A 22,196-nucleotide genomic window follows, 5' to 3' on the forward strand; every position below is an offset into this window, starting at 1 on the left:
TAATACAATTTAATAAAACATTGAAAAACACATATATATTGAGTTAATTTGTGTAATGAAATGCTCCACATTTTACGAACTAATATTAAAGAATATTAGAAAATGACATCATAGTCTAGTTCAGACAAAGCAATGCCAGAGCAAACATTGCAAATGATGAGGAGAAATAGAAACATTGTTTGCTTTTACCTCTTCCCTATATGCATTCTCTATGCTGACTCAAAGGTTGCAAAGGACCAAGCTTCCAATGATTGACATAGAACTAACATGAAGATGCCTGGAGGTGTGAATTTCTGCATTTAATTTCACACCCCACAAATACACATTTGTTAAATATATGGATCACTAAATATATGAATCGATAAACATAATATTAAAAATCATGAGAACTAACAATTCCCCTTCAAAGTTAATTCTTTAATTTGTTTACATTTGAGCCTTTTTGTCTCATATCAATCTGTAACATGCAATTGTACTTCACTTTGGGATTTCAAGCATAAAGTACATTCTTCTAAGATAAGTCATGGGCTGTTCAGCCACTTCTATATATGGTCTCTTTAGCTGGATATTTAAGTGATACTTGTTATTTAGTATTGTGCTGTAGAAGGACAATACTATCCATTATTCCCTGTTTGTGTGTGTTCCTCCCATTGATTTATGTTTAGAAAAACCATTAAATGCATGACTAGTACCCAAGAAGCCAATTTAAGTATGTGGTAAGTATTTTTATTGTTCTTTCAAGTAGCTAACCAACTATTTCCCAAGAGCCTCTATAATCCTGAAAGTATTGCTAACATACATAGTCAGTAAAGAATAAATATTCTGCCATAGAGTTCTGCAAATCATTTGTAAAACAAAATGGAAAATCTCTTAAGCACACAATCTTAAAATATGTAATGTTATTAATGGCATTGTCGTCTCTGGAGTCTAATATCACTGGAACATTGGAACAGTACTGAGATGAAATGTGCAAATTGTGAATATTTTAAAATAAATGGAAATCAAAAGCATGTTCCCCTGGAGGAAATGCTTACTAGCTGTTAACTGATAAAAACAAAAACTTCTGTCAGCACTTTGACTGTAATATAGAAAATAAATGACACGAAACACACGTTTTCCTTTATTATTTCCACACTGTAGATTTGATCAGTTGTTTTATTTTAATGCCAGTGCTATGAAATAATGTGTGGATATTCTGAAATAATTTTTTTTAACCTTTTTTTCAGTGCTGGGAAGAATGGGAAAGGCATAATTCTACTAATACTAAAATATTGTTTTCTCCCTGACCTTCTAATGGTTTATATATCTGCTAATAGTAATATTTTTGTTCAAGAATGGATTATAAATATATGCAAATGTATGCATTTTTTGTTCTTTGATTTTTTCAGAGACATCAAAATTAAAGGTTTTTTTTGTAATAAACAATATTAGGGCTTGCAGTTATGTATTTTATTATGGTTTGCAATTATGTGTTTTATTTTGGTTTATTACAATTATTTTTTTTAAAATAAAAAAGTCAATATATAGGAAGCCTATTACTAAATGGAACACATTTCAAGAAGAACTTTCCTTCTCTGTAATTTTCACCATTGAATAAGACATTGATAGCACCTATAACTTGTGTTAACCTTTATTCATGTTATTCTTCATTGTCTTTGAAATTTATAGTAATGATTTAACAAATGACATCTCAATCCAGTTCAGACAAGGCAAATCCAGAAAACATTGCAATCGAGGAGGAGAAATAGAAACCTTATTTTATTTTTCCCGTTCCAAGTGCAAATAAAGAGGGAACTAAGATGACAGGGAGCCATTTGCAGGACAAATCAGTGTGGATTTCTATATATACTTTTATTTTTCAAACCTCACAAATACATATTTGTTACAAACGTAAACATAATATTAAAAATCCACTATATGATATTCAGCAACAATAATTCACAGCAATGAATGTGTTCAATATGCATACAATATACATGTTAAAATATTAAATAAAGAAATACGATTACAGCACCCTGACTAAGACTTTAGCAAGATGCATGGTTGGATAGTTTTAGTGTAACAGAAGCAGATGTTAGCTTACTTTCTTTCCATTATGGTCTACTGTAAGATTGAAAACAGGCAGTGTTCCAGTAATGACAAGACCAAGCTCCTACAAAAACAAAGATGCAAAATTATAATTACACTTAAATAACTCCATGATAAATGTATCCACATAATAATCTTTTTACTTAATGGCTAGAGAATAAGAATCATAAACATATATTTTTTTTATATCTATTACTATTTATATAGTTATAGATATAGATATAAAAACAATAATATATATATATATATATATATATATATATATATATATATATATATATATACATACACACACACACACGATTCTTATATATATAGTTATAGATATAAACATAAAAAATAATAATTTGGCTGATATGAACGTAATGGCTTGCAGTGGTGAGTTACCTTTTTAGACCAGTAGTGTAGGACTTAAACTTTTAACTATAGATATATATACACACTGAAAACTAGCCAGGCCTAAAAAGTTACTCGCCACTACTAGCCATTACATACTTACCAGCTGAATTACTGCTCGCAAAGGAGGAATTTTCACTCGCCAATATACAAATATGTTTAAATAATAGTTGAGTAAAAACATAAATCTGCCACATATGAATTTTATCAAGCCACTGGATCATTGTCTGTTCTAATTTCCATGCGTTTTGAATATACTGTGGTTTTAAGGAAGCATGGCAAATATTATCAGTCATTATGGTATAGTTATTTTGATATTTTAGCATGCAGAATTCTTTTGAGAATTATGCTCAATAATTCTTAATAAAAGGTAATATTCAAAGATATGTCATATTTGATGTATGTAAATATAGACAACCTTCTCATAAACCACTTGCATCTTGCTATGTGCTACGATTTTAAAGGGACACTATAGGCACCCAGACCACTACAAGTCATCGGAGTAGTATGGGTGCACTGTCCCTGTCACCTTTATTCCTGCAATGTTTTTAGTTTTTTGCATTGCAGGACTAAGAATGTTTCTAGAGGCGCTTCCGGGAGTTTACCGGACTTTAGGTTGCCTAGATGACACTGGATGTCCACACATGAGGACATCCAGCGACATCAAAATCCCCATAGAAATACATTGAGGCAATGCTTTCCTATAGGGAGGGTCTCATGTGCTCGACATGCATGTGCATTAGGTCCCCCCATCAGACGACATTGGAGGAGGCGGAGTGCCACCGCAGCGTGAGGGATATCGCCGCTGGAACCAGGCGAGTAACCCTTTATGTCCCAGAGGGTGGCTGTGAGAGAGGGAGGAGAGGGCTCTAGAGTGTTAGGAATACAGATTTGTATATCCCTTTAAATCTGTCTCTAAGTATTTTATAGTTCCAAAACCATGATGAAATACAAAATTAACCAACATAGTAAGTTATAAAGTATATTACAAAATATATACAAATGTATTATAAATGTATTAAACTGTTCATTTCAGGCAAACTAATATTTAAGAGAGTTTTTTTTTTTTTATAATTCAAGCTGTCTTATCCTGGTGACTACCTTTTGAATGAAACTTACATTTTGGTATTTTTACCATTATCATTGACCATGTTTATAAAAAAAATATCCTCCTCTTAAATCCTTTAATTTAATATAATGAACAAGAATAGAACACCCTTAAGGCTTCCAGTAAGAGCACAATGTTAGACCGGCCAATGAACTTGTGCAGAGTTAAAGAGGAAGAGATATGACAAACAGTTCAATTAATTTACCATTTTCTGTCCTTAAGACTCTGACAGTTGCAAAAGCTGAAACATTTTTACGGTAACTTAAGAAAAAAACACATTAGAGATATGGGTTTAAATGTGGCAGTTTGAATAAATAGTAGGGATAAAGAAGAGAAAGAACACACTAATGCTCAGTACAGCAGCTAAATGTTTCGGATTTCCTGCACATGTTTACATTGTAAAGACAAAAAGGAAAAATGACATCTTAAGATAAGAAAAGGTTAAGTATTTAAAGTCCAGTCATGTTCTAAGGCAGAGGTAGGAAACCTTTGGCACTCCAGATGTTAACATGTTAAAGAAAAGAAAATAGTTGAAAATGTATTATTATTTGACTGCATAATCATAGCAATTTTATCTTAACATAATATTATGGTTGTAGTTTAAAGTACATATAAATGCCTAATTGGTATGGTATGAAAAATCCATGCACACACATTGTGTAGAACAGAAATAAAGGGCACTGTTCAATATCTAGAAAGCGTGATTGTCCTGGTTATATGCTAATAATATAATATATTTAAAAATACAATAATAAATGTAATAGTATAGCATATATTTCAAGAATCATTAAATGTAATATCATTATTACTGTTCTCATTTATATAACACCAATGTATTTTGCAGTAGTTTACAATATAAGTATTTAACAATATAATAAGAGGAATTGAACAAAAATTCGACAACTGTTACACATTTTGACAGGAACAATAGGATGATGAGGACCCTGCTCAAACAAGCTTCCAATCTAGAAGAGAAGGTGTAAAATAACACAATAGGTAGGCCAGCATGGGGGGATAAGAACCCAGTGACAAAGTGCAAAAGTTGCAGAATCGGAAGATGAGTGTGAAATGGAGAATGGACTGCTTAATTGAGTTGCAAAGAGTAATGACAGCTTGAGTCCATGAAGCCACCATCTTGAGATATTGGACAAGATTACCTTAGCACTGTAAGGGTTTAATCTGTTTACTGAACAGAATTGTCCCATAGACTTGGCAAATTGTGGTTCTTTTTTTAAAGTATTTAATTTGGGTGTGCATTGATGAACACATTGACATGAAAGACTTATCAGTTTCAGTGAAAACATTGCACCCTATCAAATCATAGCAAATAAACTGCACGTTTTATATATATATATTTTTTAAGTGTATGAATCTAAGAGATGTGTGGAAATTAAAATCAAGATTTTAAAATACATGTTTAACACATTATTATTATTATTATTATTATTATTTAGTTAGCTAGAGTAGACCAGAGCTGCACAATCTAGCACCCAGAACAGGGCTAAGTGACCTAGATATAATTAATCGTACATAGATTTCCCCAGGCCAGGTTAGATGTGTAACTAACTTAGATGTGTAACAACAAAAAGCATTTTCCTAATGAGAAAATGAAATGCATAAAAACACAAATGTAAACGCTTACTAGCTGTGAGGCTCTCAGCTCTACAATACTGGTGAATGCCCTTGCTGGCTTCAGTCATGGAATGGAGTAAGGCTCAATATCGCATCTTGGAACAAAAAGCACCATGTTTGCAGAGTCACAGGACTTGCTAGTTGCCAGTGGTGGTGTTGCAGTTTCCATTTCCAAGTCCCAACTTTGAGAGAAGTACCGGCGCATTCAGCCTGTGAGGTAATTTTATGTACAGCTCCATTGTGGTTAATGATGAGGGATTTTGGAGTCCTTCGCCTATAGCCTACACCTGCAGAGCACAGTGTATGTGTATTGGCTTAGGGACTTGCGCCATTGGAGTGTGGCCTTTATCAAGTACAGATAAAAGAACAGTTGTGAGTCCTCTAACAATAGGGGTGTTTTATCCCTCAGCGCTGACATTATTTGGCCTTTGTGGAAGAGAACAGCAAAGGATGACATCTTCTATTAGAGGAGTAGGAGACCTATTCAGGGTAGGGAAGCAGTAAATCCCTGCTATGATGATCTTCTGGGGGCAAAATAGTGGCCAAGAGCTGCATCACATAATGTACCATTTTCTCTACCTTTGTGGTAGAGGGTATGCTGTGTATTTTAAGATGATTGCAGCGATAGCAGTCCTCCTGCGTGGTCAGCTGCAGTGAGAACACTTGTTAAGGGGCTTACATTTGGTTCAAAGTGTCTTTCATGGTGGACATACCACTCTGAATGTCCCTGATATCCTGCACCATCCACATACCCAATTGGTCACAGCCTTAAAGGACCACTCTAGTGCCAGGAAAACATACTCGTTTTCCTGGCACTAGAGTGCCCTGAGGGTGCCCCCACCCTCAGGGACCCACTTCCGCCGGGCTCTGGGGGGAGGAAGGGGTTAAACTTACCTCTTACTCCAGCGCCGGGCGGGGAGCTTTCCTCCTCCTCTCCTTCTTCCTTGCAACGTCATCGGCTGAATGCGCATGCGCGGCAGGAGCCACACTCGCATTCAGCCGGTCACATAGATTTACAATGCTTTCCTATGGACGCTTGCGTGCTCTCACTGTGATTTCACTGTGATTTTCACAGTGAGAAGCACGCAAGCGCCTCTAGCGGCTGTCAGTGAGACAGCCACTAGAGGTTTTGAAGGCTGGATTAACCCTCAGTATAAACATAGCAGTTTCTCTGAAACTGCTATGTTTATAAAAAAAAGGGTTAATCCTAGAGGGACCTGGCACCCAGACCACCTCATTAAGCTGAAGTGGTCTGGGTGCCTAGAGTGGTCCTTTAAGAGTAGAAAGATCAGCAGCCAGTAGTCATTTCATGTCCTGCAAAAAGTTGAGTAAGTCCTGTTTGGCATATCCCTCTGTCAGCTCCATGAGTTTTGGGACTTACAAGTTGTAGCCTAATCTTGGCCAGCATTTGCCACAGCATTTGTAGTAGGGTCCAAATACCCCTCTGTTCCGCCGTATTGCATGACTATGGCCTTTGAAAACAGTGCCCCATTACTGGCATAACATTAAGGGAGACAGGTGCTCTGTGGTGTTGAATGCTTGATCTACACTGGCCATGGCATAGAGAGTCAGAAAGCTGGATATTGCCAGCTTGAGGTGGGCCCCAGATCTGAACTTAAGCTTAGCCAGCTCTGCAGCAGAGGTTCCTGCACCAAGCACTGGCACTGGAGTTGGAAAAGTAAGATGGTGCATGCAAAAGGCGATATTTAACGGGTTTGCCCAGTTGTGTCTGGAGCCATTAAAATGGCATCTGGCAAGCTTAGCCATCAAGCTCCACCCCCCACAATTTTTTTTTTATTAGGCAAAGTTAATTGTTTTCGATCATAAATTTGATTACAAAGATCATATAAAACAAAAATTACATAGGTATAACGCAGAATCAAAATGTGTTTTATTATTTGCAGATCAAAATTAATTAACTTTTTTACTCATTGCACATCTCTCTTCAAAGGATTTATTAAGTTATCATCCTTTCTTTTTTTTTTTTTGTTTTTTTTTGTTTTTTTGTTTTGCTTGGCAATGAGAAATATTTTTTTACATTTTTTTTTTTTTATATATTTTATTTTTCTTAGTTTTTTGGTCTTGGAGATATTTCTCCATAGTTCAACAACCATAGTATAACAATATCTTGTAAATATTTTGTAACATATGCATAATGAATAAGGGTATCACATATAGGAGAAGAGAAGAAAAGAGAGAAAGAAAGCAAAAAATTAGGAAGAGAAGAAGAAAAAAAAAAAGAAAACAATAAGGAACAGGTTGTCGCATCACCATATACAGCTAATACATTTTCAGTAACAATCGTATTTGGCCTAGGTCATATACAGCCTTCATATAAATCATAAAAATTAATGAGTGTCCTCCTTTAGTGTCTATATTGGCGTACTTATTCTATATCACAAGAATGATATTCTCCTTTGTCTGAGTCTCATTCCTTTTCTCAGATTGGCTTATCTATGTTAATCACATGTTACATAGGGGGAAAATAGGATAACACTGTCCCTCCCGTACTTGTCCCTCGATATACCTCGGCCCCCCCCTAAATTGCCTCCCTCGTTCTGGTCCCTTGAAAAGGCACTAGTTTTAAGTCCGACTTCTTCCCATGAAATCTTTCCACGGTTGCCATATTTCTTTATACCTGTAATATTTGTCTAGTGATCCCCATCTTAGTTCCTCCATCTCATGAAATTGTTCTATTTTAATATACCAATCTTTGGTGTTGGGCTGAGTCGTGGACTTCCATCGATTTACCACTGTGCTCTTAGCTGCTGTCAGCATGAAGCACACTAAGGAGTGTTTTAGTTTACGTTGTGGTATATTAAAGTGGTAGAGGAGAAGAGCCTCTGGGCTAAAGGGTAAGGATGTGTCTGTTACCAGATTGACGGTGTTCCAGACCTCTCTCCAGAACCTAGATATTGCCTTGCATGACCACCATAAGTGCTGGAAAGTGCCCATTTCTGCATTACACCTCCAACACATGGGGGAGGAATCAGAGTCGAAGCGGTGGATCTCTACCGGGGTGGTGTACCATTTGGCTATGAATTTATAATTAATTTCCTGTAGTGGTATGCTAGAGTGTGCATGAAAGATCGTCCGGAAAATATTTTTCCAATCTCCTTCTTCTAAGTCTATGTCTATGTGTTCCCTCCACAGTCTGGTAAAGTACGGAAGTCGTGTACAAGTCTGGGTCTGTAGCAGCTTGTAGCAAAGGGATGTTGGCTTAGAGGGCATTTTTTCCCCCAAACATATCAGTTCAAACTTGGTTTTTTCTCTCGGGGTCCAGGTTAGTAGACCTTGCGCGGATAGGAAATGTCTCATTTGTTCATATTGAAACCTCTGCATGAGTGTGGGATCTTTCCCATTCGTCAGGGATGTAATTGGTGTCAGTCCCCCTTCCTTCATCACGTCAGTCAAAGTTATGTGCGTCGTCCTGTGTCCCCTTCCCTGCGGTGCTAATATTAGTCCATATTTCCCTGCTATGAAAGTGGGGTTATTCGTGATAGGGTAGTTCGGGGATGGTGTTGGAGCTATGTCAGGGAGATTGTGTACCTTCTTCCATATTCGTGTGGTTGGAGACACTGTTGGGTGTGGTGGTGTCGTCCAGTCAGTGACTGATGTCAACATCCAAGTTAATGCTTTCAATGATTCCTTAACCTGAGCTTGTTCTAAAGTGACCCATAGTTTGGAGGCAGGATGGTAGGACCAGTCTATGATTCGTCCCAAGTGTATTGCCTGATAGTATATCCACATGTCCGGCAATCCTACTCCCCCCTTCTCTTTGGGTCTAGTGAGTATGTTATATCTTATTCTAGGGCGTCTTTTGGCCCATATGAAACGTGTAAATAAAGTCTGAATTTTCTTAAAGAAGGTTCGCGGAATAGCAATGGGGAGGGCGTTCAATAAATATAGCAGTCTAGGAAGGACATTCATTTTGAGAATGTTAACTCTCCCGAACCACCGGAAGTGAGGTTTATTCCAGGATTCCAGGTCTGCACTGATGGTTCCCAATAGTTGTGGGAAGTTAGCCCCGTATAGAAGCTTGTTGTGGGGAGTGATATTGACTCCCAAGTATTTAATGGACTTTGGCGCCCATCTGAAAGCATAATGTGCCTGTAGTCGTGCTTTGTCCACGTCTGGTAGTGTGAGATTTAATATTTCACATTTATCTATATTTATTTTAAAATTGGACAGATTACTATATTCGTCCAGGAGTCCTAATAGCGTGGGAAGGGATTTGTGTGGGTTAGCGAGTGTGAATAACAAGTCATCTGCAAATGCCGATACCTTGTACTGGAGTTTACCCACTTCTATACCCTCAACGTCCATATTGTTCCTTACTGCGTTCAATAGTGGTTCCAAACCCAGAATAAACAGCAATGGTGACAGGGGGCAACCCTGTCTTGTGCCATTTGTTATTTGGAAGGGATCAGACAATACACCATTGATCTTCAGCCTTGCTGAAGGGTGAGAGTATATTGCTTGGATCCATTGCATCCACCTTTTTCCAAAACCTAAAGCCTCCAGCGTTGACAGGAGGAAATCCCAATCCACCCTGTCAAACGCCTTTTCCGCGTCAATAGCTAATAAAATAGATGAGGCTCGGTTTCCATGGGCTCCATGTATTAGGTCGATAATCTTTGTAGTATTATCTTTGGCTTCCCGTGAGGGGACAAATCCCGCTTGATCAGGATGTATCAAGGTTGGGAGCATAGGTCTTAAACGCATTGCTAACATTTTTGTAAAAAATTTTATATCTACGTTAATTAACGAAATTGGTCTATAATTACTGCACATATCAGGATCCTTCCCGGCCTTGTGGAGAAGAGTGATATTAGCTTCCAGGCTGGGTTTGGGGATGGGCTTGTCGGGGCCTATGGAGTTAATTGCGTGTAGCAGGTGGTGGCCAAGCTCCTGTATGTACGTTTTGTAATAGGTAGCTGAATAACCATCTGGACCTGGGCTCTTGCCTGCAGGGGTAGTTTTGATTGCATGTGTAAGTTCAGTGAGCGTGAAAGGTTCGTCTAGGGACTTCGATACTGCTTGGGGTAGGACTCTGTCAAATTTGTCTAGTAAGTACGCTTCTATACTAGCCTTGTCCTGAGACGATTTTGTTATGTTATAAAGTGAGTTGTAAAACTTCCTAAATGTTTTTGCTATCTCCTCGTTTGATTGTACAATATTGTGGTTCTTCGTTCTAATTTGAGGGATGTAAGTTCTCACCTGTTGGCGTTTTAACGCGTTAGCCAAAAGTTTCCCGCACCTGTTCCCATGGGCATAAAAGGTTTGTTTAGTCCATACCAGTGATTTTTTAGCCTTTGATTGTAATAGGATGGACAGTTCTGATCTGAGGGATAAGAGTGTTCGGTAGACAGATTCAGACATAGAATTCTTATGTGCTTCCTCTAAGTCTTTGATATCTGCTAACAATTCTGTTTGTCTTTTAATTTTCCGCTTTTTGAGATATGATCCCCATTTTATTAATTCCCCTCTTACTACACATTTATGTGCTTCCCACTGGAGAAAAGGGGTTGTGTCTGGTGTGGCATTCTCTTTGAAATATTGGGAAATGGAGTTGGCTATAGCCTTTTTCACTGTTGTGTCCTGTAAAATTGTTGTGTTTAGCTTCCACTGACCTTTGCCTTGAGCCAAGGAAGGGATTTTAAGTTGTATATGGATCGGTGCATGGTCCGACCATGTGATATTGCCAATTGATGCTAAGGTTATTAGTGAGAGGTCCCTATGTGTGGTAAGGAAGAAGTCTATCCTTGTGTACGTGGAGGCTGATCTCGAATAGAATGTATAATCTTTTGTAGTGGGATGGAGCGTTCTCCAGCAGTCCACTAATTGATGGTTGTGTAGAAGTCGTTTGAGTTGTGTCCTAGTCGCTTGTAGATGGTTTGGGTGCCTGGCCGTGCTGTCTTTCTGGGCGTCTATAGAGATATTAAAGTCGCCTCCTATGATTAATGTCCCTGTAGTGAGTTGTTTAATTTTGTTTAGTATTCTACGGAGAGTATAGCATTGGCGCTGGTTAGGGAGGTAAACGTTCACAAATGTGACTGGAGAGTTGCTAATCAGGCCTTGCAAAATAATGTATCGGCCTGAGCCATCTATGTGATGATTGCTGTATACGAATGGTATCGTGGCTCCAATCAAAATTGCCACACCCCTAGATTTGCTTTGTGTAAAGTTGTTGTAATAAGCTTGGGGATATTTTCTGTTGGATAGTTTGGGTGCCCCCGGTCCCTTAAAGTGCGTTTCTTGCACAAAAACTACATCTGCTCGTTGACTGTGGAACTCCCTAAGTGCCATATTCCTTTTTTCAGGAGAATTAAGTCCCCGAACATTGTATGAGAGTATTTTTATAGTGTCTATTAGAGGTGTGTTTGCTGTGAGGGTGGTCATGGTAACCTTTCTTGTGGCCCTGGCCAACGTCCAGCAATAAGTAGCTTATCGGTGAATGCGAAGTAAAGAAAAGAGTAAAAATAACTAATCTAAAACGTAATATAACCAGTTAACTAGGAATTTAAAGAACTGTGATTTCTAAGTCTTGAAACCACTTATAACAATTAGTGTATCCACTAACTATCTAGGAGTCGGTGCTATATGACTTACTCCGTCAGCCTCTGTAGCTGAGTCGGGACTTCGTATCCTAAATATTACAGTCGTTAATGCACCGCTCGTAACCTCAAGCGGTTACCAGGGGTATGAAAAAATAAGTTTCGTAGAAGCAAATCATAAAATTGTGGCTTCTAATTGTATATGCCTGTTGATTTATATGTATAGTGTAACGGTTCTCTGCAACCGTTCGAATTGCACTTATATTTTAGCGCCGCCAAGCGCATGGGATGATGTGTTTGAGTTTATAAGTGAGTGGGCCAGTGAATCACACCTTTCAGTGAGGGCTGTACAATGCAGTAGTCTTATCAGAATCATATATATAAATATGACCCTCGTGCATAACATGTGTAGCTGAATATCTCTGTCCTCTCTTTTTTTTTTTTTTTTTTTTTTTTTTTTTTACAGTGGCAAACACTAAAATATATACAAAGAAATATAAAGCAATATAAACAAATATTGAGGGTATTTCCTTCAACTTCTTAGCTGCGCTCCACACTCCCTCATAACCTTATCTACCAAAGCAACCTATACAAAAGGTAGTTTAACCCTTCAGCGCCCTCACTCCAACCCCACCCTCCCCAGTCTCCCTTTCCTCTATGTTGGATATTACTGTAAGATGCCCCACATAAAAAAGACAATGTAAGGTACAAATGCCCAATCCACACCCGGTAGTACTTGGTGAAAGGATATAATACTTGCGTCCATAGGTGCATGTACCCTCGGGGGTCGTCGTCGATGGGATTACAGTAGGTCCAAATTTGAGTCTGGGGGCATCCCTCTAGGGGGGTGTTAGGATGGGAGAGAGTTCTGTTCCGAAGGGTGTCAGTGTAGATCATAAGTTCCAGATGAAGAGTGTGCTTTTCAGGTATTGTGCCCCACTGCTTGCAGTCGGGAGGTTGGTGTGAAAGGCAGCCTTTTCCCGGGTGTCCTCCTCTTCTCCATCGTTCCCCTCCACCTAGATCGTTGAGGTAAGGCTTGTGCAGCTCCTTGCGACCAGGGGTCATACCAGTCCTGGATCTCCATATGTGGAAAATCGAATGCCTTTAGAAAATCAGGCACATCTTGTATAGTTGCAATGTTGTGTTGCACCCCTTGGTGTGAGACATTTAGGGAGAACGGGTATCCCCACCGGTACCTGATGTCCTTGGCCTGGAGAGCCTGAACTATAGGCCTCAGTGCTCTCCTCCCTTGGAGCGTCTGCCATGCCAGGTCTGGGAGTATTTGTATACGGGATTCAGGTGTGTTTAAAGCGGGTGAATTCCTCGCTTGTCTAAGTATGTCCTCTTTCATGGTGTAGTAATGCACTCTGCACACTATATCCCTCGGGGTCTCTTGCGGTAATCCCCTAGGTTTCGCTGCTCGGTGTGCCCTGTCCAGTAGCAATGGAGTTTCTGGAGCCTTCTGAAGGATATTATTGAAGAGGGTTTGGAGTATGCCTTTTACATTTTCAGAGTCCCCTTGTGTCTCAGGCACTCCCCTGATACGAAGGTTGTTTCTTCTGCTCCTATTATCTAGATCTTCTGTGTGGCGCATTATCTGAATTATCTTGAATTCCTGCGCTTCTTGCCTCTGTTCAATGTTGTGTATTTTGAGCTGTATGTTGTCTCTGTCCCCTTCTAGGTCTCCCACCCGGAGCCCTATCTGGCGTACCTCTGTGGCGACCGAAGACAGCTTCTCGTTCATGGAGGATTCCAGCTTCGCTAGCATGGATGCTATGTCCTCTTTCGAAGGTAAGATTTGTAATAAATCTTGGAGTGATGTGGGCCCAATCCGGCAGAGAGAGTCAGAGCTGGCCGGGCTTGCCGGCGGAGAGACACGTGGCGAAGATGGCGGCACTTCAGAGTCCGTCTCTGCTAGCACTTTCACTTTGTCTCGAAAGTAACGTTCCAGATCTCCCGGTTTTTTATTGGAGACAGAGCCCGGTGTGTCCGCGGAGGCTTGCGGTTTCTTTTTATTACCCATAGTTGTATTATTTAATCGCTCGGCGGCTTAAATCAACTCGGAGGAACGGGAGCTCTGCAGAGATGCGACCGTTCACATGTAGAGTCAGGCCACGCCCCCCAAGTTATCATCCTTTCACTCTAGATATGCTGCTTGTGTGGCTTTCTTAGAGAACCAATTTTACCACATGACAGGAGGCTTCCTATTTTGCATAATCTCTCTTTACTAACTCCACAGCATAAAAGTAACATGTATAACAAGAATCAATCAAAATGCAATAGAAAGTATAGTACCCACTGTGAATAGGCTCCTCCTCCTCTTTCTTTGTGGCTCCATCAGCAGACAGGTCAGAGTTTTTGGCTCTTCTTTGTATTTACTACATATTGTGTTTATTGCTTATATATTTTCTACTTCATTCTGTCCCCTTTTCCCACTATATGTGTGACACTATCTGCACTCTAATTTAGTGTTTCCTTTGTTGGGGAAGTTTTTCTTTTCTCTCATGTACCCTGGGTTGCGCCCCCATCCCCTATCACGGTTAGGGCACCTTCATGCGTCGGCGGTATCTCACTGCTGAGGGTCCTCCCTGGGTCCTCCCCTACCTTGGGTCAGCTCCCTCACGGCTTTCCCGGCCGCGTGTACCCGTGGTGGTGGCCATCTTGGATCTCGCGTCTCTCGAGACTTGCCATTTTGGGTATACCGCGAGTGCTACATTCACTTGGCTCCGGTTTGCTGACACCTAGGGATAGTAGGACTCCGTTCTGGACTGCTTCCAAACCTACAGGCAGGGGTCAAATCAGGTCAGTTTCATCTTGCTGTGGCCTGCACTATCGGGCTCGATACCCAGTGCATTATTTAGGGTGAGAACCCATTGTTATCTGTGCTGCTGAGTGTAGGTCTGCCTTTGCAACCTCTGTACACCAGGGTGAGGCCCAAATCCCAATAAGAGCTTGTCATACCCTGCTGGGGTTATCATTAGTACTGCTGGTACTATCACTAATTTAATGAGACTACGGGCTACAGTTCTGAGCCCTAGCCCGCTACACGCCCTGTGCCACACGCTGTGTGTATCACTGAGTGCCGAAGGTCACTGCCTTACACTATATTATGGAAGACTCCCAGAGCACCCCTGCGGACTTCCAAGCCATGATTAATGCAGCAGTAGCTGTGTCTGTGGAGAAAGCGCTGGCTAGGTGATGACCGCGAGTGCCGATCAGAACAATCCCTCCAAACCTCAACGCCCCCGCTATGACTTATTCCGAAGCCTCGGACTTCCACACTACGCCATTGGAAGGGTGAAAAGCTGCCAACCAACCTATACAAGGGCAAGGCACCCGCTAAAAGAAAGTCGGCACCAACTGCTACATCACTACTCGGAGGAGGTGGGGGATGGGCTAAACACCTACATTTACCCACCGGGAACCCCTAAATCAGGGTGTGAGCCGTCGAAATCGCTGAACGTACCACGTTAATCAACCCGGTTGGATCGACCAGAGGCAAACAGTGATGATTAGAAGTTTAAAATGGATGATATAGGGGCCATAAATGGATCAAAGTCCTGTTCCACACACCAAGTGGACCAGGAGGCCCACGTAGAGAGATAACATTGTCTTGTCCTTGGTACCCACGATTCCCATAGGAGGGGTCCCTAGCAGCTTGCGATAGTTTGGTGATTTGCCAGGAACCCTGGAAAGAGTCTAAGCCACCTGGGGTAGATGATCGTGCAATAGCGACGGGTGATGGGTGATGGCAGATGGGTGATGGCAGTAGGAGCGGATCTGCATAGGACAATGCCAGTAGGTCTGGGAACCATGGTTGATTCTGACTTAGGGACGAGTAGTAGAGATCCCCAATGAATCTTAAGATAGGCTGCTCCTCCCCTTTCAGCGAGCGATATCCTTGCTATCATAGCGAAGGGGAAAACAGGTATTCTCTGGTGTGTCACCACGTTTGTAGGAAAGCGTCCACCATCTTTCACTCCGGGTCTGGGAGCCAGCGTTTGCCAGGTTGGGTCTCCTCCTTAGTGTGGGAGTCCAAGGCTTTGGAATCCGAGTCATAGCGGGGCCATTAAGGTTTGGAGGGTTTGGTCTGATCTGCGCTTGCCATCATCACCTAGCCAACGCTTTCTCCATGGTCGCGGCTACCGCTGCGTTAATCATGGCTTGGAAGTCCGCAGGGGTGCTCTGGGAGTCTTCCATGATCAAGTGTAAGGCCCTCAGTGATACACAGAGCGTGTGGCACAGGGCGTGTGGCGGGATAGGGCTGTCGTTTACTGCGAGGCATCCACCTGCAATGGCCCCCGGGCCCCAAATACCCGTATTTGTGGGACGTTGAGGTCATCCTCCATTTTTTAAAAGACTGGCCTCCCAATGACAGACTGGCAGCGGGGGCGGCGCTGTCAGATATCCTTCGTATGGCAGACTGGTCTTGTGAAGCCACGTTTCAGACCTTTTACTTCAGGCCTGGTCCTAATGCGGCCTCTTCCCTACTACATCAGTGTTAAAAATGCAAAATAGGAAGCCTCCTGTCATGTGGTAAAATTGAAGATTATGCTTTAGTGTACTTAGAATCTTAATTTTAGTAATGACAGGAGACAATTATTTTCCCACCCATTCCCTACCTCCTAGGGACGATAAGGGTTCACTCGGTGGGGTCTCTAGGGGCACTGGGCTTGCCTGCCCTATCCATCTGGATTTCTGTCCTACTATTCTTCCGCCTCATTTGTCTATCTCCTGTCTGAGCTGGTATTCTCATCATAGATCTCTTTTGCCTAATGTACTTTACAATTCATATTAGGAATGTGACCATATTTGTCTAGTTATAGTTACAGTCAAGGAGTTTTTTCATGCTTAGCTACGGTTACTGTGTTTTATATAACTTAATTATTTATACTTATTTTGTTGTGTTAGTACACATGTAGTTTTATTCTTCATTCAATTGATGGGTTAATTCCTTGTTTTCCTAGTTTCAAGACTAGTGCCTAACCTATTTCCACATTCTCTTTTCAGTTTAATTCAAGGCAGGATTCTAATTCGTCCTGGAGATGGCATACTGGGATCATCCTTCGTTTCAAGAGGAATATCTGTTGTTTGCTTTGTTGAACTTTCCGTCCGTGATGTTGGAGAATATCTTTGTTTTTATGTTTGAACTTTCCTGTCTGTGATGTCGCTAGCTGAAAGGGGAGGAGGAGCCTATTCACAGTGGATACTATACTCCCTATTGCATTTTGATTGGTTCTTGTTATACACGTTTCTTTGCTGCTGTGGAGTTAGTAAAGATAGATTATGCAAAATAGTCGCCTCCTGACATTACTAAAATTAAGATTATAAGTACACTAAAGCTAGCTTAATCTTCAATTTTCTACATTACATTGCACTCATTTTACACAGATGGTGTTTATTTAACTTATTACTGTTCACGATTGCATCACTCACCATGTGTGAGCCCCACAGAGCATCAATGCTTTACTTTTTAAACAGCCTGCTACAATCAACAATAACCACTCCACAAACCTTTTGATATATTTGATATATTTAATTCTTGTAAACTCTTTATATATATATATATATATATATATATATAGAGAGAGAGAGAGAGAGAGAGAGAGAGAGAGAGAGAGAGAGAGAGAGAGAGATTCTAATTACTTGTCTTACCAGTGCATCCAAGTAAACATTAGTCCACTGTACACTGTAAACAAACAGCCAGCTACAATCAACAATAACCACTCTACACACATTTTGATATATTTTATATATTTAATTCTTGTAAAAAATAAATATATATATATATATATATATATATATATATATATAGAGAGAGAGAGAGAGAGAGAGAGATAAATAAATAGATAGATAAATAGATAAATAGATTCTAATTACTTTTCTTACCAGTGCATCCAAGTAAACATTAGTCCACTGTACTTGCTTTGCTTTTTCTCTTGCCAGAACCATTGGTCGTCCAAGGACATCTAAATATTCCTGTCAAAACATACAATTATTTAAAATAATATTCATTATTCATTACACTTTAATTTTTTTTTATAAACCCATAAGATGGACTCGCATATACCACTGGTGAATATTAAACTGTACATTGAGAAACAAGAAAGGAAAATGACATAAAGACCAAGGTAGTAAGGGATTTGAGGAAGACGTGTGTGGTCAACTGTGTCAAAAGCAGTGAGGTAGGAAAGAATTAATACATGCTTTAGCATTGATTAAGGATATTTAAATAGAGTGCAGAGAGTGGAAATATGACTGAAGAGGATAAAACAGAGAGTTGGAAGTGAGGACATTATTCAGCATTTTACAAGTAGTTCCAAAAAGATTGAGGTGAAAGAAACTAGAGATATGGGACAAAAACTAGATGGAGAAGTTGGATCTATAGATGACTTTATTCGTCAGAATTTGATGGAAATGATAATTGACTTTTTAAGTAAAGTGGTGAAGACAAGAGTGTGAGATTTAAGCTGAAAGCAAAATATAGAAAAAGACCAAAGGAAATAAATCATATACGGTATAGGGGATGGTGAAGCTAGAGTATAGTACAAGTATAAAAACCTCCAGTTATCAGAGAGAACACATTTAGGGTACAGACAAAACTGAGTTGAAAGTATTTTTTGAGTTTGAGGAGAGAAAAGTAGATATTTCTTCTTTCTTTTTATCAATATTATTAGTAAGGTAACTCACAAAGGTGCTACTTGAGAGGTTGGTGTGGGGAAAATTGCAAAGGGTGAAGAAATTAGTTGAAGGTACTGAAAAGTAGATACTAATGATTGCTTAGTAAGATAGAGACCTGGCTGTAAGAATATATATTACACTGTAGTGTTGAAAGGCTCTTGCAGTGTGACATTTCCTTCAGATCATTCAGCGATATGGCAGGGGAAGATCCAGAACCTAATCTCGGGAGGGAACTGGTAGACTATTTAAAGGTTTAAAGGAACACTCCAAGCACCGTAGTCACTATAATGTAGAAAGAGATGTAGCAGGCACATGCAATAAGGAACCCATGCTCTCAAAATACTACTACTAGTGGTATACGTTTCACAGCAGATTTATTGGATAGGATACAGGAGATGTTATCCTGTCCATGAAATCTTCCTTGGACCACTTACCAGTGCCCAGTCCTATTGTGTGTGTGTGTGTATATATATAAACACACAAATGAAAACAAAAGCCTTTATGACATATACACACAACCTCTGGTCTAGATAGTGGCCGAAGGCTGGTCCAAGGCCCAGGCAGCTGTCCCATGGACTAGGTGGTTGCCAGTTAGACACAAGCAACAGGTCTCAGTGGGTGCCAGGTGGCTGGCCTGTAAGGTCGCCACCTTGGGACAACTGGCTGCTGGTCTTGGTGGGCGCCTGATGAGTGTTCTGGCCGGGTTAGCACCTTGCTGCTGGTTGGTTTCTAGGTTAATATCCCTTGGACTTAGCAGGTGGGCAAGCTGTAGCTGACTGGGCAGGCTGGTAGCTAACTTTGTATGCCTGTCATGGCAGGCAGGTGGTGGCTGGGCTTGTAAGCAGGGTACAGCAGTGCAAGGCAGTGGGCACTTGGCTGGGCTTGACCTTACTTTAGAGGCTTACAGCAGAGCAAGTTCGGTCCTCTCACTTCTCTTCTCTTCCCTTTTAGCACCTTATACCTTTTGCAGGAAATGGAAGATGTCATGCAGGGCTATGGCAGCCATATTATAGCTCCACCAACTCTTCTTCAATTAGCCAGTTTTTCTAAGTTCGTGAAGCTTTGCCACTAGGCCACAATTTCAAACAGTGCCTGCGCACCCTATAGGCAACTTAGGCAGTTGCCCAGGAGGCGCAATATTTGAGTGACCCGGCAGGAGGGAAGCGCAGTGTAACATGGCAGGGTGGTGCAGACCTCGGTACAGGAGCGTCTGTTTTGTGTACCCGGCCGGTCTGAAAGGAAGTGCTCTCTCAGTAAACACTTCCTGTCCGTCCGGCTGGGTACAGGAAACTGAAGCTCCTGTACCACCATCCGCGCAGCCCGGTCACGCTACAATGAGGTAGGAGACACAACAGGGAAGGCACTAAGGGACACTGGTGGGGTCGGGAGGGGAGAGAACATTAATGGACAGATGGGGGGTTGGGAGAGGAGAGACCCCATAGGGACAGATGGGGTGTTGGGACAGGAGAGACCACTAAGGGACAGATGGGGGGAGGAAAGACCACTAAGGGACAGATAGGGTGAGAGAGAGACCACTAAGGGGGTGGAGGAGAGACCACTAAGGGGCAGACGGGGGGAAGGAGAGACCACTAAGGGACAGATGGGGGGAGAGAACACTAAAGGACAGATGGGGGTTGGAGATGAGACCACTAAGGGACAGATGGGGGAGGATAGACCACTATGGGAAAGATGGGGTGGAGGAGAGACCACTATGGGAGAGATGGGGGGAGAGAAAGACCACTATGGAAAAGATGGGGGGAGAGACTACTAAGGGAAAGATGGGGGAGGGGGGAGAACTCTAAGGGACAAGGGGGAGGGAGAGCACTATGGGAACGAGGGGGAGGAGAGACAACTAAGGGACAGATGAGGGAGGAGAGACCACTATAGGAAGATGGGAGGGAGGAGAGACCACTATGGGAGAGATGGGGGGGGGACCACTATGGAAAAGATGGGGGAGGGGGGAGAGCACTAAGGGACGGGGGGCAGTGCAGAGCATTAAGGGACAGGGGGGTAAGGGATACACAGACACACTGAAACATACAATGCATCCTACACTCACACAGAAACACACCATGCTTCCCTTACACACACAGAAACACACATTGCATCCCTTAAACACACACAATGCATACCTCACAAACACGCACACACACACACAATGCAACCTTGCACAAATACACAGAAGCATGCAATGCATCCCTTACACACACACACTGCTTCTCTTAATGAATCTCTTACACACATTCAATGCACTTATGCACCCCTTACAGGCACACACACTGCATTACATTACATGCAAAGAGACACACCTTGCATACCTTACACATACAAACACAGATTCCCACAATGCATCCCTTACACACACACAAACATACAGAAACACAATGCATTCCTTACACACAAACATACACTGCATCCCCTATACATTCCATAAGAACACACACATCCTCTACAATAATACATAACACATCCCATACGCACATACACTCCACTCCCTGTGAGCGAACTCATGGGTGGGCCTTGTAGGCATAAGGCTTATGGGCGGGCCTTGTAGGCATTCTCAGGTCAGGCCTTGGGGGCCCAGACCTTGAGCAGTGTAAGGGGCCCAAAAAAATAGAGCTGCTTCCTGTTCATTGATTTTTGTGAGCATTGCCTCCAGAGAGCCTGTTTTAACACCAGACCAGTGGAGCCAGACTGCAGCCTGAGCCCATCATCATCCTCTTGTCCTCATATGGTGGTAAGTATATTATTAGTGGCACTGATCTCTAATTTACCTCACATTAAAGGGACACTATAATCACCAGAACCACTACAGTTTAAGGTAGTGGTTCTGGTGTCTATAGCCTGTCTCTGCAGGCTTTTTAACCTCCCTGGCGGTATGATTATGTCAGGAATTTTGTACCAAAAGTGGTACCATTTTTTTGCATTTGAATTACCCGCCCAGTTCCGCCCCCATGTCAGGCATGTCAATCAAATTTTAATTAATCAAATCACATAATTACGTTAAAAGATTATTTAAATATACATGTAGAATTTTAATATATATGCATTTATAAGTATTTAAATTCTACGTGTATACTAATGTAATCTTTTATGTAATTATATGTATTTATCTATATATATATATTTGCGCTTATTTGTATTTTATATATATATAGATATATATATAGAATGTCATTCTAAGTGTATTTTGTTACCGATATATATATATATTAATAACAAAATACAGTTAGAATGAAATTACATATGCATATATAATTTATATTAAATTTTGTTTCAATATTTTATTTATTTATTTTATTATTTTATTTATTTATTATTTTAATTATACGTATTTATATATAATATATATATATGTACATCTATTATATATATAATATATATACATATTATATATATATATATATATATATAAATATATTGAATTTATTTTTACACTTGTCTTTTTTTATTTTTTTTATACTTCCCACCAGCAGGGGGACTGTCTGATATTTCAAACAGTCCCCCTGCTGGCAGATCCACAGCCAGCTATAGAGGGCCATGTGATCGCTCTTTGAGAGCGATCACATGGCCCCCGGGGGCCTGATTTGCCGTGGGAGGGCTGCCTGGGCTGTGAGGCAGTCCTCCCGAAGCGGATCGCGGCGGAGGTAAGTAAATCTTATCTACCCCGAGCGTGACTCGGGGTTACCGCTTCTGGCAGCGAAAATTAACCCCGAGTCACGCTCGGGAATACC

At 40.9% G+C, this 22,196-nt stretch overlaps 1 protein-coding gene across 6 annotated transcripts in view; it reads right to left on the reverse strand.

Moving 5' to 3' along the window:
• Positions 1-22,196, reverse strand: part of CACNA2D1 (calcium voltage-gated channel auxiliary subunit alpha2delta 1) — a 699,121-nt gene that overhangs the window by 98,755 nt on the left and 578,170 nt on the right. For all 6 annotated transcript variants that reach the window (XM_063448181.1, XM_063448183.1, XM_063448182.1 and 3 more), the window contains 2 exons: positions 17,671-17,760; positions 2,084-2,152 (listed from right to left, as the gene is read on the reverse strand). In XM_063448181.1, coding sequence (XP_063304251.1) covers positions 2,084-2,152; positions 17,671-17,760 — 159 coding nt within the window. The remainder of the gene's footprint in view (positions 1-2,083; positions 2,153-17,670; positions 17,761-22,196) is intronic.

Source organism: Pelobates fuscus, chromosome 3, assembly GCF_036172605.1.
Source record: "Pelobates fuscus isolate aPelFus1 chromosome 3, aPelFus1.pri, whole genome shotgun sequence".
Taxonomy (NCBI): domain Eukaryota; kingdom Metazoa; phylum Chordata; class Amphibia; order Anura; family Pelobatidae; genus Pelobates; species Pelobates fuscus.